This window comes from Dioscorea cayenensis, chromosome 4, assembly GCF_009730915.1.
Source record: "Dioscorea cayenensis subsp. rotundata cultivar TDr96_F1 chromosome 4, TDr96_F1_v2_PseudoChromosome.rev07_lg8_w22 25.fasta, whole genome shotgun sequence".
NCBI lineage: Eukaryota > Viridiplantae > Streptophyta > Magnoliopsida > Dioscoreales > Dioscoreaceae > Dioscorea > Dioscorea cayenensis.
Window position 1 is genome coordinate 5,206,173 of NC_052474.1, and position 23,799 is coordinate 5,229,971.

Consider the following 23,799-nt stretch of genomic DNA (forward strand, 5'->3'; position numbering starts at 1 on the left):
TTGTGAGAAATAAATTACTATTTTCCTATTGCAATTTTATTTTTTTATTTTAAAAAATATATAAACCAAAAGTCAAAAATATAAAATATAATTTTCTATAGCCTCAAATAATTTAATCATGTAAAAGGCATTGGTTAAATTAATCAAATATGAATATTTTTAAATAAAAAATACTTTTAAAAAAAATATATCTAGAAACGGTTATTAATTATGATTTCATTATTAATATTAATTAGTTGAGCTTTTATAAAATATGTTTTAAAGTAAGCCATATTAATAATTTAATCATTATCCAACACAAAATAGATATATGTTGTTATTAAAAAAAAACAGAGATATCTGTATTTATATTTATATTTTTTGAAAAAAGTGGTAAACTAATTAAATTGTTATTATTTCTCTTTAAAACATATATTTTCAAAAAAAATTCTGTTCAAAATACCCACAGTTGATTAATATTAATGAATTTAATGAATTAAGCATAATAAAACACAGACCACCAGGTTAACAAATTATATAACTTCATTAAAATATTAAAATTAGTACTTAAAACAATAACCAGCGTCACGTGAGTCCAACGTGATCGAATCTAACCATAGAAGTACACCTGAAGATTTGATCATCAAGATCTGAAATCGGGCCATCGTTAATGAACGGCCACGATTCTTCAAAGTTCCTAAGAAGGGTATTCTCGTTAATATAGAAAAGGATAAGGTTAAAAGTGGATTTTTGTCATTAGATTCCAACCCTATAAATATCAACAGAAGTAGCTCCCTACCTCGCTTTCTTTCTCGTTTGCTCACGAGATTCATCCTTTCTCTTCCTCTTCTTCTTCTTCTTCTTCTTCTTCTTCTCTCTCTCTCTCTCTCTCTCTGGTTTCCGCCATGAAAGGCCCAGGTCCTCCTCGACTGAAGAAGCCTCCATTGCAGCAGAAGCTCAAACTCCTTTGTAGCCTTGGGGGTTCTTTTGCGCCTCGCCATCCATCTGGCGAACTCCGGTTCGTTGGCGGCGAGACTCGCATCATCTCCGTCGACCGACGTGGTATCAATTTATCAAAAATTCTATGGAGGATTTCCGATTTCAGTGGTAATGGCAACTTCTCCCTCTTCTACCAGCTGCCTAAGCCGCCTTCTCTTAGACCAGAGGAAGCCCCGCCTAGGCTGATCTTGATTGAGACTGATGAGGATGTTCGCCGGATGGTGGAGGATCACGATCGGCTCGCTACGATGGGTAAGGTCTCTCGGCTTAGGGTTTTCATTTACTATGCGACATCGTCTCTCTACGGGTACGCTGCTACTACTGGATTCTGTTCGCAATTAGGGCATGATGATCATATTCAAAATGGGATATTGAAGGAGGAATTGGGATCAGGGAATGTGAATTTAAAGACAAAATCGAGTGAAGTTCATAATTCTAGTGATTTGTGTGGTACAAGGGTTTCGGGGACCCATATTTCAGCTCCCCATGGGAATGCGAATCCATACCTCGGTTATTCTGGCTTTTGCTTGGCTTCAGGGAATCCTGGTGTGCGTAGTGAGTCTCGAAGGAGGGCCTTTAGGAAAGATGTATCTTTGGGGGTTGCTGGGCTTTCCAGCAACGTCAGCGTTGAATACAATCAGTGCTCGTCGCTTAGAAACAGGAACAGAGAGAATATGATTCCTTGGAATCACAGGACGAGAGGGACTTTCATTGACCAACCTGCTTTCATCAGTGGCGTAGTGAATAAGAAGGTTTTGCCATCCAAGTTCTCTGGTGGACATTGCAGGACGTCAAACAGTCCTCAGGGCAGGACTAAAAGTCATAAATTTGGTGGGAGTAGTGATATCAGATACCATCGTGGGGGCGCATCTGATGCTCGTGGATATTTGAGCGTCCTGAGTGATTCTGGGATGCAACAATCATATGATGGCAGCAGGATTTGTGCTGTTAAACACTATACTGGGCTCCGGCCAAGATCGAACATATCAAAGCTTGGGCAGGGGAGATCACATCAGAATCAGTTCTCTGTATTTGGGCATCAGGGTCCGCAGCCGTTTGAAGAGAGAAGTCTGGCCAGTCATCCAGGTATTGTATGCGGAGACCAGTGCTATAATGAGAAGTCTGTGTCACAGTCTGTTGGTTCCTGCTTGCTTTGTGAACATTCTGTCAGTGATTTAGGCGCATCAATCACCGGAGAGGATTCCATGTTCCTTCATAACTGTGAAATGCACTCAACTCATTGTTCTTTAAGTGCCACCATGCAGTTGCCTACTCAGGGTAATGAAAGCAAGCATCTTGCCATAAAAAATGGTTGCACTTCATATGCTTTAAGTGCTGAGGAATGTACCTTTGTGGAATCACCACCAAGAGGAATTATGCATGCAGTATCCTCTACTCTTGACTTGTCATGTGATACCCCAAGGGATGATATCGATAAAATTGATGCAAATTCAAGAAATATTGAGAGATTTCCTGAATCTGGCCTTACTGCTCTGTTGGATCACCTATGCGAAGCTGTTGGAACATCGAACAGTCGAAGTAGTTGCGTTGAGTCTCCTTTAGATGTTTCCATACAATACCTGTCCTTATCCTCGTTGGCCAAAGTTTGTCCAGCAATTGCCGATTCTTCTCTCATTAGCAGTAGGCTGCCCGAACCTGATCTTTGTGGGATTTCTTCGCTTCCAAAACATAGATCAAGGTTACATCAAAGTGAAGGCGGTAGTATGGAGAATATTTCCCTGAAAAGCACACTAGTCATTCCTGACTCTTCTGGAGGGATTGATGGTAATATTCCAAAGGCTACATATCCCTCTGAGGATGCTTTGGAGTTTAGTTTACATAAGGAAGTGCTGCAATCACCAAATATTTCAATGGACATATCTCTGGGTACTGAGAAATTGCTTTCTGGTGGTGGGAAGAACCCGGAAACATTGATAAACTCTTCAAATTTGCAGGAAAATGTAATCCCATTTTATCTTTCTTTACGATTGATAGTTACATTTGTTTCATGTGGTTGGAGATTGATTTTTCTTTTGTTTTCTCAGGCTAGTGCAATTGGAACAAGAAGCAATGGCTTGAAAGATGACGGAGAAACTGCCTCTGGGTTTCCTGCAATTTGTTATTCACATCTAATTACTCAAGAACTTCAGGTGAACATCATCAAAGTCTCAATGAATCAATCTATTTACCAAATGTTTTCAGGTTGTTTAAGCAATCCTTTGTTGTTAAAATTCTTTACATTTACTTCATACTCATCTTGCAGGCAATCCAAAGTTCTGATCTGGAAGAAATAAGAGAACTGGGCTCAGGCAACTATGGAGCTGTCTTCTATGGAAAATGGAAGGGCTCCGATGTTGCTATTAAGGGTTTGAGGCCAAGTTGCTTCAATGGAGGTGAATCTGGGGAGGATCGCTTGGTAATTTTTTGTTCTTTTTTTCTTCCTCACTGTAAGCTATTACAAATTATTTCTTGTTTTGCCATGGATAAATTCATCCTTTTACTTCCAAGGCCGAGTGAGCCATCATCATGGACTGATATGTGACTGTTAACCAGTAATTTCTCGTGAACTTTTGCAACAATTTTGTTAGGTCTCTGATTTTTGGAAGGAAGCTCGCTTGCTTGGCCAACTTCACCATCCAAATGTGGTGGCACTCTATGGAGTGGTTTCAGATGGACCTGTGACAAATTTGGCTACGGTCACAGAGTACATGGTGAATGGTTCTCTGAAGCAAGTTCTGCAAAGGAAAGACAGGTATTCTCCATTAACTTTTACTCCTACTCCTACTTCTGATTCTTGAGAAAAGTCATTTAAGGTGAAAAACAGGTATAGCTGTTCTCCATATTTGCAGTGTTTGTTGATGGTAGAATTCTGTAAATTACACCTTTACTATAAGCCATCTTCAATCATTATTCTTCTGTAAAAATGGATAAGCAACTTTTTTTAAATGATAAATAATTATTGTCGTACATTGTCTGAGACTTCCATTCTTCTCTACTACATCCATGTCATGGGGCTCAACGTATTGCTTCCATAAATCCAACTTAGTGCAAACTGATTCATATTCATTAATTTGTTTGTTGTCATTACCTTTTACTCTCTAACTGATGCAATTATCATTTGCAGAACTATTGACCGTCGTAAGAGGGTGATTATAGCCATGGATGCAGCAATTGGTATGGAATATCTTCATGAGAAAAATATTGTTCACTTTGATCTGAAGTCACACAATTTCTTGGTAAATATGAAGGATCCTCAACGACCAATTTGCAAGGTAGATAAGCAGTGTTTGTTCTTGTATTTTTCTATATATTTTGCATTAAGTTGTGTGCTTCTGCTTGCTTATCCTTTGCGATGTGTGTGACAGCTGAAGTCTATGATCCCTTCATATAATCTAGAATTTGGAAGTTTTGGTTGAACTCGGAATAAGTTTTTTGAAATATTTGTGATGAGGGTTATAAAAATAAATAGAACCTTGTTGTTGGAAGATTTGGTGCCTATGGGTCAGGCTTTACTTAGTGCATGATCCTGATACTAAACTCTTGGTTATCACTTCAGTAATTAGGATGTCCTTTATGAATAACCAAACCCTTCTTTGTGTTCAGATTGGCGATTTAGGCTTGTCAAAGGTCAAGCAGAGGACATTAGTATCTGGTGGGGTTCGAGGGACTATTCCTTGGATGGCGCCGGAGCTGATAAATGGAAAAAGCAACATGGTTACAGACAAGGTGCTTAATTTTTTTCTATAATTAAACTTTGTCTAATTTCCTGACTTGCAATCTTTATCGTATGTCTGACACCAAATCGCGTCTTTTCAATAGGTCGATGTATACTCATTTGGAATTGTCATGTGGGAACTTTTAACCAGTGAAGAACCTTATGAGAATATGCGTTCTGAGGATATTATAGGTTTTTTTTTTTCCAGTAATTCCTTCAATTTCTTAAATATATGAGCAAGAAAATCCTTGCACAACTTATGCATGACCCACTTAGATGTTCTTGATCTGTGAATTCTTTCAGCTGGCATTATCAAGGGAGATCTACGACCAGAGATTCCTAGCTGGTGTGATCCTGTCTGGAGATCATTGATGGAGAGATGCTGGTCATCTGATCCTTCTTCAAGGCCAGCTTTCTCGGAAGTATCCAAGGAATTGCGTGCCATTGCTGCTTCTCTGAACATAAAATAGGACAGTTTATACAAGGAAAAAAAAAAAGATCATGTGAGGTGTTGTTATTAACCCCTCCATAGAATAAGCAAGATTGTACACTAAAGGTTTTGGTTGTAAACACAATCTAATCCAATCGGCAATCGGGTGTTACCTGAGCTTAACTGACTTGCTTTGCCGTATACTGTGGCAAATAATGTTGTCTCTGGAGATCACAAGTTACACATATGGGATGGTGGGGGAAAGTGGAAATACAATGCTGTTGTTTGAAGAAGACTTCAAGGTTGGCTTGTTTCCAGTTAAATCATAACTAAGTTTCAAGGAAAAGTATTCACAGAATGTGGTCATTTCCTTGTGCTTCTGTAATAAGTGTGAATTCTTACTTTGGTACAATAATAAATGAGAACATTTTCCACTCATGGATCTTGATAAACATGCTTTGCAGACAGTGATACCATATTTTGATTGCATTGCTTCATAGGGTTCTTTTTGTTGGTCGGTTCCTATAGGTATCAAAAAGCATCCCATGAAGCATGAACGTTTAAAACAAGTTTCACTTATAAACGGCTCATATTTACTCCTTAAATATATTACCCATATTATTTTAATTAATAAGTTCCTCTCTAACTTCCAAAATCCCCAAGCTTTTGGAACACGTGCATCATCCTAATTCACTCCTGGCAACTAAACGCCCCTTCTGTTTTTCATTCCTTCTTAGTTTATTTACTAATATTTATTTTATTTTTACTAAACACTACAAAGAGTCATATCATATATACTTAAATGTTAATAATTTTTTTACCATATAATTTTGGAGAAAAAAGAAATGACAGCCTTTCATTACGGTGTAGATAAAATTATTGTTACAGTATTTATATTGTATTTATAATATATACAGTCTTTAATAGTATTATTCACCCAGAAATTTTACCATAGTCTTGCCATTGACTGACTTATCTATTTTTATATATAAAAAAGTCCTCTCCAACTTGATTAACAAGGCTCTAACAAACGTGGGCTACTTTCGGGGTTATTTCTTTGGTGGGCTTGTTCCACCGACTAATTATCACGTTCAGATTTGGGTCTTCATAGATCCAACGGTGAATAACAATCAATCTCTACCTCGGGATATGGTAACAAGAGTCCAAGAAACTTAGCCGACATAGAACGCCGTTCGATTTTTGAAAGACCTCAACGACGAGTTAGAACTTAGAAGTACCCCAGCCGTCCACGTCATCATTTTATCACGCCTTATAAAATAATTATTTTTTTATATACCTAAATTATTAAATTCAGCCGCAGCCGCACCTTCTCGTTCGCATCCTCTTTCTCTCTCTCCCAACGAGAGATTAGGGTTTCGATTCTCCTTTATCTCAACGGGGCTACGGGATCACAATCCCTGCTCAGAAGGAGAGGAATCGGGTGTACATATCTACAGCGTAGGTTTGGATCTCTGATCCTTTACAGTAAATCTCTCCTGCTTCCCTGTTTTTTTTTTTTTTCTTTCTTTTTGATCGCGATTCGTGCTTGATCTGTTGTGTTTTGGGGGAAATATTATAGCTTTGAGTCTTGCCATTGCTTTTGATTTGATGACTAATTTGTGCTGTTCTTTGTCTCTGTGAGAATCGAAGATTCCTCGATTTAGGGTTTGTTCGTCGGGGATTAGTCCTGCTGCGTTGTTTTCGAGAATTACGTATTATTGCGTTGTAGATCTGATTGTTTCGTTTGGTTTTGCTTTGATTTAGTTCATAATTTTGTTTATTATTATTTTTTTGTGTAAGTTAGGGTCATCTCGTCAGCGGATGCCTTCTTTTTTAGTTATTATGCTGTTTGACTAGGAAGCTGACTAAATTGGATCGCGAGCTCTATGACAAGTTTGTCATTAGTGTGTTCAATCTTGTAATTTTATTCTCTTTAGCTGGGGATCGATGTGATAACCATGTGTTTGCTTTGAGTTTGCATCACATAGAGCTATTTGTCTTGATGTGTTCCTTGCGATTGTTTTATTAGGAGCAAAAATTGATTTTCAGACTCTCATTTATGTTCTTTATACTGGTTTAAAATCAGAGATGAGATGTGATGAGGTCTTATAGTGATTTGGGTGCATGAGATGGTTCTGAACTAGATTTTCATTTCTAGTATCTTGTTATATTTGGGCTTTGTTGTGCCTTGGGCATGCCTTTTGAAGTTTTGGTTTGATATTGTGTAGAGTTTAGCGCTTGCTATGTTATGTACGTAGGGAAACCTGCCATAATATGAAATCCATGCTGTTATATACTTTGGTTATATTGTGAAGTTTCAATACTGTTTATGGATATTTGTTTTTGATTAGTTTTACTAGCTGGCCTTAGACATATCTTTGGGTTAATTTTTTTTTTTAAATGTATATGAAAAAGGTAATTTAAATAACTTCAAATCTTTTTATGTTTGCTCTTATCACTGACAAGCAGTTCACTTGTTTCAATGTTAGTGTGCATATTGGGATCAATGATTATTGGTTATTATTATCTGATAATTGTTACTTCGGGTTAGGGTTGTGTTTGTCTTGGCTGATTTATTTATTTGTTGTATAGCTGTTCAGTGTTCGGTAGTTCACTTTAGAAGTTAAAGTTCAGAGTTAGTGAGATTGTACTGAATTTAGTACTATGCCGAAGGAAAGAAAAGCCCGTTCTGTGTCCTTTGAACGTCGTTCTCGCGGATCCCCTTTCCCAAGTAGCTCATCTAATTGCCCAAAACATCGTCCTTCCTCTTCTAGGAATCCACCTAGATCTCCATCAAGAACAGCCGCAGCCAAGGACATTAAAGAGTGGGAGGAGGTTAGGTGCCCGGTGTGCATGGAGCATCCCCACAATGCAGTTCTCCTTCTGTGCTCTTCCCATGATAAAGGTTGTCGTCCATTCATGTGTGATACAAGCTATCGCCATTCTAACTGCCTTGATCAGTTCCGTAAGGCCTTTGCGTCCTCCTGCACAACTCAGGATAACCACAAAGAGCAGCTTCCGACTGAACTCTCATGTCCCTTGTGTCGTGGATTTGTTAGTGGTTGGACAGTCAATGAGCCTGCCCGCTATTACATGAATGCAAAGTCCCGCAGCTGCTCCATGGAGACGTGTGATTTTTCTGGTGCCTATGGAGATTTGAGGAAGCATGCAAGAAGGGATCACCCTTCTGTGCGTCCATCAGTTGTTGATCCAGCAAGGGAACGTGATTGGAGGAGAATGGAACAACAGCGTGATTTTGGGGACTTGCTCAGCACACTGATGACTGCGGTGGGTCAAAGAGGGACTGTTGAAAGAGATGATGAATATGAGGAGAATTTGTTCACCTTTCCGTCAGTTGCTGTCTATTTTGTGTTGCGTGTTCGCCAACATTCAGGTGCAGAAAACCATCGATCCCCCCGCCATCAACCTGAGCAGCTGACCTATAGTGGCCCATCATCAACTATAAGCAACGATTCTGATGATGGTGATGATGGCAGATCTGAAGAAGTCTCTGCACCATCAAGAGGCCAGGGAAGGCCCCGTCGGCAGTTGAGGATGTCAGATGATGAGGATGAGGTGTTATGATCAGTTAGCATCTCCTCCAATAGTTCTGGTTCTGTTCATGCAGCAACATAGAGCTGGTTGGAGTTTGCAAGTCCCTGGATTGTAATTAAGGCGAGTCCCTTTCTCTGATAGTGTCTTGAGCACACTGTTATTTTTTAATATATTGTTTATTTGCCTTATTTGCAGTTGAGGGAGGTCACTTTCCGTACTGCAGGCAATGCATGTATTTTCAGCATGCAGGGGAGAGAAAGAGAATGGTAGCCATTGCATCGTGCTGAGTGCACAAGAATGTTAGATTCATTTGCTTGAACTTCACATAGCTTGGCTCGTGCAAATATTTCATTTGTGTTTTTGGTGATGTGGGGGGTGTGTGGGTGAAAATGGGAATATTATGGTCCAACAGTTTGTCCATCTTAGTTTGATACAAAGGGGGATGAATTATAAATTTAGTAGCAAATCATGTTCAGCTTTGTTGATTATTCAGAGCTACTGGCAATGAACTTTGCAGCTCTAGAAATGATATTCTCTTCCTCTGTTATTTGATCCTTTGTGTGCCTGTGACCTGTTGATGCATCTGCTGGAATTTCTGTGGGACTATAAGTATGCTTAGTTTTTCTGCATGCAATTTCTGTGATGCTTGTGCCTATGTTGATTGAAAGATCAATTATTGTTTCGGTATCTTCTGATATGGTGTCAATGTTGTGTTTTCTCTACTGTGTGGTGACTGCGCTGGGTTTCCTAACTTTCCTCATCCATCGCTTACTCTACTACCAATAATAATATTTTTATTATTTTATGTTAAGATTTGGTTGATGCTAGCAGTATCGTTTTTCATTTTCATTTCCATTTTAGTGTTTGTCACTTTGGAAGACAAGTTTGGTGTTGCCGTGTTGGTTTAAAATTTCCAAGAATAGTATTTGATCATTTTTTCTACTTTGCTTCGGGGTAAGTTTCTAGAAAAATATTTAGATTTTGTTTGATTAGGAAACATTTTGGTGATAAGATTGTGTTGTTACTGAAAAGATGGGGTATGCAAGTGATTTTTGAATTTTATTTTTGATATCATTTGCTCTGATGCTTAGAAAACAATATAATTTTTTTTGATGTGGTATGTTCAGATGTTCTTAAAAAATTCAACTTTTGCATGTATGACGCTGTAGAAATATAGAAATAAATGTTGAGTTCGTAAAACCCTCCCTCCGTCAGCGAAAGCAACAATATTCGTATTGAGACGTACTCTATTTCTTCAAACAAGAAAGAAGTAAACATAATTTTAATGCTCAATGAAACACCAAAACTGATCAATTTCATGCTTCATGCCTGCTTCACACATATTTGTATTAAAAATACCACGAATTCTACCATCAATTAATCTTAACAAATAACCTCAATAATAAAAATTTCAGAGCTTCCGGAAGCAATCGAGACTAATCTCACGATCTTTAAATATTTAAAAATTACAAAAAAAAAAAGAAATTCTTAATATTAAAACTCTATTATATATATATATATATATATATATATTTAACAAACGTGGACAAGACATACATCAGGCTGCTCACATAATTATAAAAATAATTTTTTTTTTCTTTATAAATTGAGATTTAAATTTGTTTTTTAGTAAGACACAAACATCAGATACCAACACAGGGTTTGATAACAGCAACTCTAAAATATTTAAAAATTAAAAAAAAAGCTTAGAGAGAATTTTATTCTCTTTCTTTATAATTAATTGGAGTGATTTATTATTATTATTTTTATTTTTTAATTCTCTCTCCCTCAAGAAACATACGCGATCCAAGCCACAATAGTGTGTGCGCTTGCGCCGCAACCCAAACTCGGATTTTGCTCCGCCCCCGCGACCGGACGAACGAAAGGCCCTTCCTCTCTGTTCCCGTATGCACCGCCTCCTCCCTCACCCCTGTTTATCTTCTACTTTTCTCTATTTCGATTGCTGAAATGGCCAATCCAAGCTAGTTTCCTGATGATTTGTGTTTACAAATCCCTTTTCCTTTTCCACTAGACGGATCAAAGCTTGGATTTTTAATAACTTTTCTGTTATATTGTGATGCACATAGGCTTGATTGGATCATTAATTGTCTCTTTGCAGTCTGTAAAGCATGGCTAGATCATTGTCTGGCGTGATGTTGAAGAACATTCTTAGGTCTGCTGCCCCTTCGTTCAACTTCAAGGTAAAAATTATTTCTTTCATCTAATTCTCCAGTTTTTCTAATTCCCTTCATCGTCAGACATGATTTTAAAGATTTTTGTTTGATTGCTTAATGCTTCTCTGTGATTGCCTTAATCTTGGGAGTAGTCATCTGGAGCTGTTCTTTGTCGAGGCCTGGATTATACAACTAGGATAAGTGGTGATTCTGATACTCATGAGGATTTCAGGCCCACTGATAATCTTCAGAGTTCTGGGACTTCTCTGGTTGATCTTGTTCAACAGGTTTTCTTCTTCTTCTCTTTTTATGTTAGAAATGTGCTAAATTGGTGTCGTTCCATGGTCTCTATGGTTATTTATTGATGTTGTTCTATGGTAGTTAGTGCTCTATGGTTTATTTTGTTGTAGGATGTTAAGGAAAACCCTGTCATGATTTACATGAAAGGTCATCCTGATGCTCCTCGCTGCGGGTTCAGTGCATTGGCAGTGAAGGTCCTGCAACAATATGGTAAATCACTGTTTGATATGCCTACTACTAATGTTTATGGATATTCTTCAAGTTAACTGTGGTGTTTGTGTGGTTTCAAGAAAATTATTTTGTGTTCTAAATTTTTCCCAAAATTGCCATTGCAGGGGTTCCAATCACCTCAAGAAATATTTTGGAAGGTTCTGAGATCAAAGATGCTGTAAAATCCTTCACGTGCGTGAATTCTTAATCTGCTTCAAGGAAGTTCTTGTTATTCTTATTATTGCATTCAGTTATTGTCATAAAGTGCGTTCTCATTTTTGTTTCGGACTAATTTTGCTAATCCTTACCTGCGATATATGTCCAAAAATATTGTTTGATCCGTAAGGTATGAATTGAGTTCTGTGGCTGACAATCAATTAGGACATGCCCATACTGAGTTCTATCTTCTTTTGTCTATGTCAGTAATGGAAATGTTTATTTAGTTTGACATAATTTCTGTGTATTGAATCCATAAAATCTTTGTTAATGTCTCAAACAAACTTTTTAACCTCTTTTGAGCCCAACTGTTTTTAAGTTAAGATTTTCAAGCTCTTTTGCATTGTTAGTGTGGTGTTGCAATGATCTATTTGTGATATTGTCCTTCCTTAGTTCAGTGCTTCACTTTAGACAGCAATGACTAGGACTTTACATGATAATAGAATTGCTGTAAATGCTATTTGATTCAAGCTTCAATTGCATCAGCTACAATCAACATTTGAACCAATGTTTGTTAACTCTTCACACTTCTTCTAGCGATATGTGAAGTTTTATTGTCTATTTCTGTAGCAATTGGCCAACGTTTCCACAAATATTTATCAAGGGGGAGTTTATCGGTGGATCTGATATCGTCCTTAAAATGCATCAGGTCAATCCCAATTCATTGCAGAGTGCAGACTAAGCTCACTCAATTTTATTTATCTTGCTGAAATTTGTGGTTTTGTTTTATTGGCAGGATGGTGAGCTCAAGCTGTTGCTCCAGGACAACGTAGACAACAAGGGAAAAGAGTAGTGAGACACAATCCTATTAGTTACATCTGATTGACATCACTTTGTTTTATGAATATGATTATCATAGATGTTTTTTTCGCAAAATAAACTACTGGGATGTTATCACTGAAGATAATAACATTATGAACTTCCTTGATTTCAATATTTTTAACTTTGTAAGTCAACGTATTTGTAGCCATTGGTCTTCTGCCTCTTGTCTTGTTATTTTTGGTGATGTAGTATTTTAAATCAGACAATTCAATTTGTGTCAAGAGAAAATTTTCAAATTTAATGTCTCAATGCGGAATCTTCATATTTTTTTTTTTCTGTTACCTTGTTTATCATCCTTGTGATTTGCATGGAGTGGACTCGTCTTGTATTTCTTGTACAACTTTCAGGCTAGTTAACTTGTACCGGCAGGTCAACACCAATATTAAAATTTTCACAAACATTCAAATTGATGATGCTGAGGAATTTTAGTAAATTTTTAAATTAGATTGATTTGCAGAAACTTACTGATATACATTGCATGCATATCCAATTATAAATATATATATATATATATATATATATATATATATATATATATATATATATATATATATATATATATATTTATATAGATTTATTTGTGTATCTTAATTTTATTAAGATAATCTGTTTGCAGATAAACACATAAAAGAATTGGATCTTTTTTCTATTTCGTAGTGTATAAGTTAATTTTACAATGTTTTAATTGTGATATTTTTATAAATATTATATATAAATATATATAATATTAGTAACTATAGTTTTTAATTTGTAAACCGGTGGCAACGCGGATACTTGCGGTTATGCACAGGACCTGCTCGTTGGTGGGTTCTTTTTTTAATTAATTAATTATTATTTTACTCGATTAATCACCTGTAATTCCCGCCCTTTTGCTAATTTTATGATATAAATAATGTGAACTTTTGTTTAAAAATCAGAGTAATCCCATATTTACTCTGAGATAAGCTTGAGTGCCTGTAGAATTTTAAATTTATCCGAACTACAAATCGGAATTAGATCGCAAAAATTGGATGTCCCTCAGCCTGCATACATAAATTCACAGGCAGATCACAAAAGAATAGCAAAAACAGAAGCAGAAGTTTTATTGATACTCAACTTTCTTTGTATCATCAAGATCTTGAAAAACCTCGCTGGCTTGTGCAACTGCTTTTTAGTTCTGGCTTTCTTCTTTAGTCTTACCTTGTTTTGTTTGTTTTGTTTCTTTGTGTGCTAATTGCTTAGTTTTACCTTTTTTTTTTCGTCTTAATAAATTAGCTACTTGGTTGCTCTTTTTTTCAAAACATAAGCTATGGAGCACCCGAACAATCTCAACAACAACAACAGCCAAGTAGGCATCTACCTCTGTTCTTTTGCTATCCTTTTTTTTAATTGGAACAATAACATGTTGAAATTTAGGTTTTTTTTTTTTAACTTGATAGGATGATGGAGGTGGCATGCACAGAAAAAGATCAGTTTCTGCTGATTTGGATGAACTCCCAAAACAACAGAAAACATCTGGATTTCCACCTATTCAACTTGGTCATGGACCTTATGGTATTAACATCAATCAACAAAGATACTCAGACCATCAGCTTGGACCAAAATTAAAAGTTTCACAAAACAATCTCACAAGAAATAATAATTTGCTTCACGGTTCGGTTTATCCGTCACATGTGCGACAACAGGCACTTGGATTATCTCAGTTTTCAGGATCAGGGTCTAACTTTGGTTTCATAAAAAATTCAGAAAATCCAAGCAGTAATAATGGTGGTGAATCCAGCAGACAAAGGTGCAGGCATCTTGCTTTCACTTCACATTTGGGTTATCTTTTTCTCACTTTAATTTTTACAATCTAACTATTACTGTATAGAGAAAATTCTGAAGGTCCTAAGGGCAAAGGTTGCAAGAGGTGCAATTGCAAAAAAACAAAATGCTTGAATTTGTGAGTGTTTATTACTTAAATGATGCATCAAATCATGTTTTTCATGTCTTGACCTGTTTTGGTTATATTTCTTATGTTCTTTCTTGTTTAACAGATACTGTTACTGTTATTTAAGCAAACAATATTGTAGTGTAGATTGTAAATGCCAAGACTGTGAAAATATTGTTGACAATGAACATGGGGTAACTGCTGCCCAAAACGTGTTGTTGGCAAGCAATCCAACCGCATTTGGTCCTAAGATCATTGGAGATGAACATAGGAAAGGATGCACTTGCAAGAACTCCAGTTGCGAGAAAGGATATTGTGATTGCAAGGCGGTAGTTTTTTATTTTCTTTTCTTCTTCTCTTTCCCTTTTCATTCGTCTTTCTAATTGTGACATTTCATTCATTGTTTGTTCTTGAAGAACAATGTCAAATGTACCGTTAAGTGCAGGTGCATAAACTGCAAGAATCCTTGTGGTGCCAGAGGTAATAAGGAAAACTTGTAACTGTATAAGCTATCAATATCTTGAAGCATAATTATATAACAGCACTTTCTGACTTCAAAACTGATGTGCAGATTATGGAGAAATTGCAGTACCTGGAGAAACGAACATTCAAGCAGAACAGGATAATATGACAGCAACTTTGCCGGTGGGACTGCACCCGCTGCCTCAACAACAGCCGGCACCAAAGTAAGTATGTTGCCTGTATTTCCATAGGCACAAGAGTAGCAATTTCTTTATCTTCGGAAATTTAAATTGTTGTTTTAATTGTAACTCAAGCTACAGCTATGGAAGTATGGGAAATAGTGAGAATCAATTGCGTCATGCTTCTCTGCCTGCAAGGTGGGAAACATTTCTAGCATCTCAGCGTCAGCACTTTCCCTCAAAGTACACAAGTTATATGAAAATTATCATCTTTAAAAATCAAGAACTTCATCTAATCTTTCTTGTCTTGTTTTTCCATAGTTCACATCATCCTTCTGTCAACAATAGAGTAGATTCTGCCAGAATGATGCAAGGTTCACAGGGATTCTCAAAGTAAGAATATATATCTCATATTCATATTCATGGCTTGTTAATTCTTTTGTTTCTACAATGCTCCCTTAAAACAACAACATAGATCGCCTATACATGTAAAATTTCTTCAGGATCATTTAATCTTCAGAAAAATTTAGATCTTTGAAAAAAAATTTCTTTGTTTTTTGTACAGCATAAATGCTCCCTCAAAACAACAACAACAGCAGCAGCAGCAGCAGCAGCAGCAGCAGCAGCAGCAGTAATACAGGGTGGTCTCCATGTCAAATTCTCAGTCACTAACCGAACTGAGACTGGATGATTCCTCATCACCTCAACAATCTGACAATGTTTCAATTTCTTAGTGAAGACCAGGAAAAACAGAATGAATGAAGTTTAGTTATTATTGTTATTAGTATTATCATTATTATGGGATATGTTGGTTTTGTAATTTTATTTATGATGAGTAGTACTTGAAAATTAGATTTTTTTTTTTTCTGTATATTGAAATTGTGGTTTTTATAAGTTTAATTCCTCAATTAGTCTCTCTAATATAATTTGTCTTTTATTTTTTATTATTATTTTAATTTAGTAATGTCAGAGGGTTGGTTTTTCATTTGATTTTACAGACGGGTATTTTTAAATAAAAATATTATTAAGAAAAAGGGGAAAAAAAGGTGTTGCAACATTCGGATTTTTAAAAATTCAAAACAAAAATAAAATAAGGGTTAAATGTCTTAATCGATTGGTTATTGTGACAGTGACACCCTATATTATAAATATACAGTAAAATCTTAATAAATAAATATTAGATAAATTAACAACCTGAATTAAATGATTTTTTTTAGTCCCAATTTGGGTGAATGAGTTAAATTAATAATTTTTGTAAATGTATAAGATGATAATTTTTTCAAAACTCTTTAGGGCATAATGAAAATATAAATTAATAGTTCATTTAATACATTGAAAAAAAATATATACTATTTTACTACTTGTATTTACATTCAAATATACTTAAAATTTTGCGTTACACTTCATCTTTTAGCCATTAAATTGAAAACTATATTCGAAATATGCTTATGATTTATATACAATAGTTAAACTATGCTCATAGTCATTTCCAAAATTTTATTATTATTATTATTATTATTATTGTTATGTGAATGTAGAACTTGGTTATGATTTTTTAAATTCTTATAAAATTTTTGAACTCATTTCTTATTTTTAAATTTTGATTAAAAAATACAGAAAGTTTCTCCACAAGTTATTATTTATGTGTGCATAGACTCTTAAAATTAATAAATATTTATTGATAAATTAATAAATTATACATTTATTGATAAATAAATAATTTTTATAAAATAATTTTTTTTTTTGGGTCTCAAAAGTATTATCTTACAGAGAATTTAGTGTGTGTATTATATATAATGTTTTCATTGTGAATCTTTTATAAATATATATATAAATTTATACATCCTAGTGACTATAGTTTTCATAAAGCCAATACTAGAGTGTACTAGTTGCGGACCTGTGGTTCTGTGCAGCACCTAGTAACTGTTTTTTTTTCTTTCAATATATAATTTCTAGCCGGGTAAATTCCCATAATACCCCGCCCATCTGCTAGTTTATCATAGGGGTGGCAATAATCTGTCCGGACCCGCCGGCCCGGTTTTGTCCGGCCCGGAATAAAAAGGGTTTGGACATAAGGTTTCTAGTAACGCGTACGGGTCCGGACATGGGCTCAGTTGTCCGGATTTAAATCCCGGGTCGAGTCCCGGATATAGAAATCTGGACAATCGCTACTTTTTAACCCCTAAAACTTTAAAAAGCTCACAACCTTGGGTCCCATTTGTTTTAAAGGGCTTATTCTTCTAAAAAAACTTTAAACATATATTGTTTTTTCTATTAAGACTTAGATTTTTTTCTATAATTTGAGTTGAGTTTTGGATTATTGATGTTTTTGCATTTAATGTGAATTAAATTATTTTTTTGTATAATTTAATATTTGAGCGAACTTTAAAAATAGAGTTATAGAATTCGAGACAATTTGGACATCCCGGACAACCCGGTTTTAAAATAAACCCGGGTTTGGACATGCTAAGTTTGTCCGGATTTCAAAATCGGCCGGGTTCGGACACAAGTTTTTCTATTTATATTAGTAGTTGTCTGAACCCGGTTTTGTCCGGACCCGAATTTTTGCCACCCCTAGTTTATCATATAGATAACGTGGACATTAGTGTAAAAACAGAGTAATCCGCTATATATACCCTGAGATATATAAGCTTGACTTAAATTGGACGTCCTTCTTCATGCTCACATAACTCTGCAAGCAGATCACAGACGAGAAACCAAAAACACACCATGAATGACCCGAACAACCCCAACAACAAGAACAACAACAAGAACAACCAAGTAAGCATTTACCTCTGTTCTTTTACTAACTCTTTTTTTTTTTTTTTCTTAATGCATGGAACAGTATCATGTTGAAATTAAGTTTGTTTCTTGATTTGATAGGATGATAGAGGTGACAAGCTGGGAAAAAGATCAGTTCCTGCTGATTTGGATGGACCCTCACAGCCACAGAAAAAGTTCAGATTTCTACCTACTCATCTTGGTTTTGATGTTGATGTCAATCAAGAGATATACTCAGGCCATCAGCTCGGATCAAATTTCACACAAGACATGCAAATGGCGTCAAGCTTTAGAAAAATCAATCCCACAAGCAATATAAGTAATTTGATTCATGGTTGGGGTAGTTCTCCAACAAATGTGTCACAAAGTGGGTATAGATTTTATCAAATTCCAATATCAGAGCCTAAATCTGAAAATCCAAGAAATGATGATCTTGTTGAATCAAGAAGACAAGGGTGAGTGCATCTTGCTTTCACTTCACATTTTATCATTATGATTATTAATTTTCTAATGTAACTATTACTATACAGGAAGAAGCAAGGTTCCAAGGATAACAGTTGTGAAAAACAAAGTTGCTTGAGTCTGTGAGTGTTTATTACTTAAATGTCTTTTGTGTCTTGACCTGTTTTGATTATATTTCTTATGTTCTTTACTGTTTAACAGATACTGTGAATGTTTTGCAAGCCAACTATATTGTCTAAATTGTGAATGCTCAAACTGTGAAAATACTGTTGACAATGAACATGAGGTAGCTGCTCTCCACAAGGAGTTGCTGGAAAAAAATCCAATTGTATTTGATTCCAAGAATTTTGCAGAGCAACATAAGAAAGGATGCACTTGCAAGAACTCCTGTAATTGTATAAGTTATCAAGATCTTTGAAGCATATCAACAGCATTTTCTAACTCCAGAATTGGTGTGCATATGCAGGTATTATAGTTTCTTCAGAAGTGAAGACTCAAGCAGAACAGGATAATATGCAAGTAGATGTGCCGGTGAACAAGTATGTTCCTGTATTTCCATAGGCACAATATTAATTAGAGAATTATACAAAGTATACAAATCATGAAATTTTATTATCTTAAAAATTTAATAACTTCATCTGATTTTTCTTTTCTTGTTTTTTCATAGTTCATATCATCCTCCTATCAACAGTGGACAAGGTTATGATATTAGGATGATGCAAGGTTTACAGGGACACTCAAAGTAAGAACATCATCTCATATCCACCATATTCATGACAATTTGAATTTTTCATTTAATCTACCAGATCAATGGAGATTTTTGTCTGAAGATTCTTTTGTTTCTACTCAGTTTCCATGATTCCCAGTTCAACAACAACAATAGCTGGAGAAGTTTCACATTGATGAATGAGAGCATTGAAACAAACTATGGTACACTGCCAGTGGAATTGCATGCTATTGCAACTCTGAACGCTCAGCCATTCACTCCGTATGCAGAAAACGTACCCAATTTGTAAGAATAGATCTCCTTCATATTCATGTTACATTTCTTTAGGATCATTTAGTCTTCAGAATTAATTTAGATCTTTGTTAAAATTTTAATTTCTTTGTTTTTGCACAGATTTTTAACTCTCTCAAGCAAAAACAACAACAACAGCAGCAGATGCAGCAACAACAACAATAACAATAACAACAACAACAATAATAATAAAGAGTGGCCTTCATCTGAATCACCTCACTGAAACAAGTTCTGGATAATTCCTCATCACCGCAATTAGCAGACTATATATGTTTCAAGTGCTTCATGGAGACCATAATTGGTTGTACATTTTTGGAAACAAGAGACTGAACAAAATTTAGTTTGTCGTCGTTGTTTTTCTTGTTGTTGTTACTTTTCTTTTTTCTGTTTTTATTTTTTTTTTTCTCTATTTTAAATGTAGATAAAACACAGATTTTATCTAAGAACAAAAATGGGTACGTACAGATATATAGCCAAGTTTGGTTGAATTATCAAAGGGCGCTAAGAACCATGCATGCTCTCAAGGAAAAAAACACCCCTTGTGATTACGAGATATATATATATATATATTTTATATATATAAAAAAGAATAAATCATATTCAATTAAAAAATTACGGGGAGAAAACTCTTAATTTTTTTTATGAAGCTTAGAATTAATATCAAGTGGTTTTAAAATTTTATTTATTATAAATAGTATTCAGAAATGACAATTTCTTTTAGACATATTGAAATTGTTTTTTTATATCCTTCAACAGTTATGTTAAATCTTAGCATATTCTAACGCTTAACTTAAACTTAATTTTATGAACCTAATAATATTCAACGTCAAGAAAACAGTGGAACTAATTGGTAAAAAAAGATAAGATAATTATTTGAATTACTATCTAATCCTTTAAATATTTGGGATTTATACAATTGTATCTTCTGAGAATAGGGCTTTGTTGGAAGGATGAAAGTAATAACTGCATTTTATTTTGCATGTCATCTTCTTATGTTTTTGTTATTCTATAAAAAAGTCAATGCTAATTGTCCAGATTAATGCAACCATATGGTTAAATTTAAAAGTAAGATCAGTGGATACTCTCTCTCCTGTTATACTACCTAAGCCCCTTATTTCCACACTATAAGAACCCCCCACACACACACACACACACACACTATAATTTAGTTTTTATCTTTTATTTTATCTCGATTATTTTTCTAAGTAGTTTTATTTTGTTGGCTTGTAATTGTTATCTGAATTTTTTTTTAAATTTGTGATTTATTTATTTTTTAAATATTAGTTTAAAATTCAAAACAGAACGCAGGTAATAAAAAAAAAATATATCAATATATATCTTGAGATGGAAAATTTTGGACAAAATAATATTGTGGAGATCAATTCGGGAAATCATGACTAGATCATTGTGCCGACAAGAGGATAAGATAATTAATCTTTGAGTAATTATCTAATTAATTAAATATCTTTGAATCTTAATTTAAAAATTCAAAGAAGACCACAAGAATGGATCTTTTTATCCATGTCCTGTGCTTATGAATTTTATATATATATATATATATATATTGAGAAACTTTTCTATTTTTTCTTAAAAAAAAAGTATTAAGATAACCAAGATGACGCAGCAGACCGCAGGGAGTGAACTGGTACTCCAATTTCTTTTCATTTAACTAGTGAATTTTTTTAATGTGATTAATGTTTTTTAAACTAAACTATTTTACCTGATAATAATTAAATATAAAATTAGTTTAAGATGGTGATATTATTCGAGAGAAAAATCAAACTGTGCGTTATTGTTGTTGTTTTTATGTTTTTTTTTAGTTTTAAAAATAATTAATATGAATAAGTCACTTTATATATATATATATATATATATATATTCTCGATTATGTTTTTAGATGAGAGTTCCACTTGATTTTAGTATTAAAGTTAATGAGATTATCACTCTTCTATTGGCGTGATTTAATCAAAATCTATGCTTTAATTAATGTCGTCGTTTATTTATATTATCATAAAAAAGGAAAAAGCTAAAAATACTACCATAAACTGAAAGTCTATCTGATTCACACAAATAACTTTTTGTTATTTTTTATTTTTTATTATTATGTTATTTACTTTTAGTTTGTTTTTCTTTTTTAACGTTCTCCAAAATTTAGTGAACTCCCAGTATCTGTTCTTTTGTTGTTTGTCTTTTAGAATTTTGTGTTGTATTGTTGTTATCTTAATTAATTTAATTTATTAAAAAAAAATCTTAACCTTTTTGATTTAAGGTTGACGGAAACAATGGCGGTGACAGAGAAAACTTTATGAACGGTAGCAACAGTGAAGATATAAGCAATAGGTTGGTGTTTAATACGTTTTTACGTGTATGTTTATTCTTAATTAATTTATTTACTTATATCTCTTTTTAATCTCTAGATTAAACCAAAAGCCAGAAAAGAACACACCAGATAGTAAAAAAGAATGTTGCACTTGCAAGAAGACAAAATGCTTGAAACTGTTGAGTATCTTTCTGTGTAATTTCTAGACTTCATATTTGCTTGAAGTTGTGCTTTAGTATTTTAATCTTTTCATTTGTATTTCATCAGTTACTGTGAGTGCTTTAAAAGGCAAGAACGCTGCAAAGATTGCAAATGCACAGATTGCAGAAATACTGATCAATATATAGATGAAGTGCTTGCCACCGTAAATACAATAAAGGCTCACAATCCGAATGCATTTTTGCCTAAAGTTATCCAAGGAGAAAATAGAACTGTTAGAGATGACATGGTAATGGCACTACTGCTTCTTTTAAAAGCACTACTGCTTCACAATCAATTTATGAACATTTATTTTGTTGATAATTGTTATAATATATATTAATAAATGTTTACAAATCAAGTTACTATGGTTGTTATAAGACATAACATATATGTTTTTTATTATTACACATCAGCCATGCATGGAGAGTGTTGAACCTTCAACCTCCTGTATAAAAATCAAATATCTTAACCGCTTGCTAATTACTGCAATGGCTCAAATCACATTATCTACAGTTATATTTAAAAAATAATAATATTAGATAAACACATATGAGTTTACAGGGAAATTTGCATACGGTGCAAGGACCAGCAATGCATAGAAATGGATGCAAATGCAAGAAGTCTCAATGTTCAAAAGCATACTGTGTTTGTTTACAGGTTAGTCATATATGCACTAGCTAGTACATATATATTGATAATTCCTTGTATGATTAATTAAGTTTTTCTGTTTTTTTTTTTTTTCTTTTTCAACTTGGTTATCATTAATTTTTCACATTTTTACTATGAAGGCTGGTGTTGGCTGCTTGAATTGTGAATGTCAAGACTGTAATAACCCTCGTGGAGCAAAAGGTAATAACAAAATTCAGAAAATTAATATCCACATGTTTTATATCAACAGCCTTTTCTAATTAACTCCATAACTGATGTTCATATGGAGAAATTATAGTACCTTCAGAAGTGAAAACTGAAGCAGAAGAGGATCATATGTTAGCAAATGCGCCGGTCAGACAACATCTGCAGGCTGGACAACAGCCGGTACAAATGGCAACACAAAACCCAAAGTAAGTATGTTGCCTGTATTTCCATAGGCATAAGTATTGCAATTCTTTTATGTTAGTGAGAGTTTAAACAGTCTTCTTGTAATTACTCAATCTACTACAACGTAACCTGCAAAGTATGGGAAACAGTGAGAATCAGCAAATGAGTTATGCTTCTCCGCGCGCAAAGTTGGAAACATTTCGAGTATCTCAGCATCTGCTCCTTCTCCATGGCAATACACCACAACCCCCAAAGTATATATATACAAGAGTTATGAAATTTTATTATCTTAAACAAAAAAATTAATAACTTTATCTGATCTTTCTTTTCTTGTTTTTCTATAGCTTATATCTTCCTTCTATTAACGGTCAACTAGTTTATGCTAGAATGGCGCAAGGTGTACCGGGAGCCATAAAGTAAGAGCATCTGATCAATTCATGACCATTGGAAGTTTTTTCTTTTTCTCTTTTTAATCTACAGAAATGGAGATATTTGTCTGATTCTTTTGTTTCTACTCAGTTTGAGTGCTTCTGTGTTCAACAACAGCAGCAATGGTGCATTAAGAAGTGAGAGCAATGAAAGAGAACATGATACGCTGCCAGTGAGAGTGCAAGCTAATGAAATTCTGAACACTCAGAACCTCACTCCATTTCCAGGAAACGTACCCAATTAGTAAGAATAGATCTCTTATACATGTTACACTTTTTCATGATCATTTTATCTTCAGAATTTAAATCTTTATTTTATTATATTTATTTATTTGCACAGCTTAACTGCTCCCTCAGACAACAACAGCATCAAGTGCCATCAACAACAACAACAACAACAACAACAACACCAACAACAGCAACAGTAATATAGGGTGGCCCTCATTTCAGTCACCTGTACCGAACCTGGACTAGGTTTTGGATAATTCAAATGCTTAGTGAGGACCATTGAGTTTACATCTATGGAAAAAAGACAATGAACGAAGTTTAGTTGTTATTATTATTATTATTATTATTATTATTATTATTATTATTATTATAC

At 34.4% G+C, this 23,799-nt stretch overlaps 6 protein-coding genes and 1 long non-coding RNA gene across 11 annotated transcripts; all 7 read left to right on the forward strand.

The window, feature by feature from the left end:
* Positions 1-588: 588 nt before the first annotated feature.
* Positions 589-5,548, forward strand: LOC120259544. The gene is made up of 8 exons (XM_039267170.1): positions 589-2,939; positions 3,024-3,128; positions 3,242-3,394; positions 3,567-3,730; positions 4,103-4,250; positions 4,582-4,704; positions 4,798-4,885; positions 4,997-5,548. Exons 1-8 carry the CDS (start codon positions 885-887, stop codon positions 5,161-5,163), a joined length of 3,003 nt encoding a protein of 1,000 aa, XP_039123104.1. The 5' UTR covers positions 589-884; the 3' UTR covers positions 5,164-5,548.
* Positions 5,549-6,419: 871 nt separating this feature from the next.
* Positions 6,420-9,322, forward strand: LOC120258966. Of its 5 annotated transcripts, none has more exons than XM_039266459.1 (3): positions 6,420-6,608; positions 7,716-8,798; positions 8,874-9,322. In XM_039266459.1, the coding sequence occupies exon 2, from the start codon at positions 7,788-7,790 to the stop codon at positions 8,706-8,708; it is 921 nt and encodes a 306-aa protein (XP_039122393.1). In that variant the 5' UTR covers positions 6,420-6,608; positions 7,716-7,787; the 3' UTR covers positions 8,709-8,798; positions 8,874-9,322. The 5 variants fall into 5 exon arrangements, with proteins under 5 accessions (XP_039122393.1, XP_039122391.1, XP_039122395.1 ...); XM_039266457.1 differs by having other exon boundaries at positions 6,420-6,585; XM_039266461.1 differs by having other exon boundaries at positions 6,420-6,585; positions 7,724-8,798.
* A 1,111-nt stretch (positions 9,323-10,433) lies between these two features.
* On the forward strand, positions 10,434-12,544 carry LOC120258179 (monothiol glutaredoxin-S15, mitochondrial). Its single transcript, XM_039265533.1, has 7 exons — positions 10,434-10,583; positions 10,798-10,879; positions 11,005-11,139; positions 11,263-11,362; positions 11,488-11,554; positions 12,149-12,227; positions 12,315-12,544. The coding sequence occupies exons 2-7, from the start codon at positions 10,808-10,810 to the stop codon at positions 12,369-12,371; spliced, it is 510 nt and encodes a 169-aa protein (XP_039121467.1). The 5' UTR covers positions 10,434-10,583; positions 10,798-10,807; the 3' UTR covers positions 12,372-12,544.
* A 1,144-nt stretch (positions 12,545-13,688) lies between these two features.
* On the forward strand, positions 13,689-15,747 carry LOC120258591 (protein tesmin/TSO1-like CXC 5). The gene is made up of 9 exons (XM_039266051.1): positions 13,689-13,727; positions 13,819-14,168; positions 14,250-14,321; positions 14,416-14,638; positions 14,726-14,789; positions 14,881-14,995; positions 15,086-15,193; positions 15,272-15,343; positions 15,516-15,747. Exons 1-9 carry the CDS (start codon positions 13,689-13,691, stop codon positions 15,583-15,585), a joined length of 1,113 nt encoding a protein of 370 aa, XP_039121985.1. The 3' UTR covers positions 15,586-15,747.
* A 1,933-nt stretch (positions 15,748-17,680) lies between these two features.
* On the forward strand, positions 17,681-19,209 carry LOC120258592 (protein tesmin/TSO1-like CXC 4). The gene is made up of 7 exons (XM_039266052.1): positions 17,681-17,731; positions 17,834-18,186; positions 18,262-18,315; positions 18,395-18,582; positions 18,660-18,732; positions 18,861-18,935; positions 19,044-19,209. The coding sequence occupies exons 1-7, from the start codon at positions 17,681-17,683 to the stop codon at positions 19,207-19,209; spliced, it is 960 nt and encodes a 319-aa protein (XP_039121986.1).
* Positions 19,210-22,316: 3,107 nt separating this feature from the next.
* LOC120258429 lies at positions 22,317-22,710 on the forward strand. The gene is made up of 3 exons (XR_005535998.1): positions 22,317-22,389; positions 22,521-22,581; positions 22,679-22,710. It is a non-coding gene; the product is annotated as an uncharacterized LOC120258429 (long non-coding RNA).
* A 35-nt stretch (positions 22,711-22,745) lies between these two features.
* Positions 22,746-23,695, forward strand: LOC120258010. Its single transcript, XM_039265346.1, has 5 exons — positions 22,746-22,793; positions 22,920-23,024; positions 23,115-23,186; positions 23,290-23,442; positions 23,539-23,695. Exons 1-5 carry the CDS (start codon positions 22,774-22,776, stop codon positions 23,624-23,626), a joined length of 438 nt encoding a protein of 145 aa, XP_039121280.1. The 5' UTR covers positions 22,746-22,773; the 3' UTR covers positions 23,627-23,695.
* The last annotated feature ends 104 nt before the right edge of the window (positions 23,696-23,799 follow it).

Excerpts from the sequence above, each read along its gene's own strand:
- LOC120259544 (XM_039267170.1), top strand. The coding sequence starts at position 885 with ATGAAAGGCCCAGGTCCTCCTCGACTGAAGAAGCCTCCATTGCAGCAG. Across the intron at positions 3,129-3,241 it reads TAATTACTCAAGAACTTCAG|GCAATCCAAAGTTCTGATCT; the intron begins GTGAACATCATC and ends CTCATCTTGCAG. Across the intron at positions 4,886-4,996 it reads GCGTTCTGAGGATATTATAG|CTGGCATTATCAAGGGAGAT; the intron begins GTTTTTTTTTTT and ends GAATTCTTTCAG.
- LOC120258966 (XM_039266459.1), top strand. The coding sequence starts at position 7,788 with ATGCCGAAGGAAAGAAAAGCCCGTTCTGTGTCCTTTGAACGTCGTTCT.
- LOC120258179 (XM_039265533.1), top strand. The coding sequence starts at position 10,808 with ATGGCTAGATCATTGTCTGGCGTGATGTTGAAGAACATTCTTAGGTCT. Across the intron at positions 10,880-11,004 it reads CCCCTTCGTTCAACTTCAAG|TCATCTGGAGCTGTTCTTTG; the intron begins GTAAAAATTATT and ends TCTTGGGAGTAG. Across the intron at positions 11,363-11,487 it reads GAAGGTCCTGCAACAATATG|GGGTTCCAATCACCTCAAGA; the intron begins GTAAATCACTGT and ends TTGCCATTGCAG.
- LOC120258591 (XM_039266051.1), top strand. The coding sequence starts at position 13,689 with ATGGAGCACCCGAACAATCTCAACAACAACAACAGCCAA. Across the intron at positions 13,728-13,818 it reads TCAACAACAACAACAGCCAA|GATGATGGAGGTGGCATGCA; the intron begins GTAGGCATCTAC and ends TTAACTTGATAG. Across the intron at positions 15,194-15,271 it reads CGTCAGCACTTTCCCTCAAA|TTCACATCATCCTTCTGTCA; the intron begins GTACACAAGTTA and ends GTTTTTCCATAG.
- LOC120258592 (XM_039266052.1), top strand. The coding sequence starts at position 17,681 with ATGAATGACCCGAACAACCCCAACAACAAGAACAACAACAAGAACAAC. Across the intron at positions 18,187-18,261 it reads GTTGAATCAAGAAGACAAGG|GAAGAAGCAAGGTTCCAAGG; the intron begins GTGAGTGCATCT and ends ATTACTATACAG. Across the intron at positions 18,316-18,394 it reads AAACAAAGTTGCTTGAGTCT|ATACTGTGAATGTTTTGCAA; the intron begins GTGAGTGTTTAT and ends ACTGTTTAACAG.
- LOC120258010 (XM_039265346.1), top strand. The coding sequence starts at position 22,774 with ATGGCAACACAAAACCCAAA. Across the intron at positions 23,025-23,114 it reads AATACACCACAACCCCCAAA|CTTATATCTTCCTTCTATTA; the intron begins GTATATATATAC and ends GTTTTTCTATAG. Across the intron at positions 23,443-23,538 it reads CCAGGAAACGTACCCAATTA|CTTAACTGCTCCCTCAGACA; the intron begins GTAAGAATAGAT and ends TTATTTGCACAG.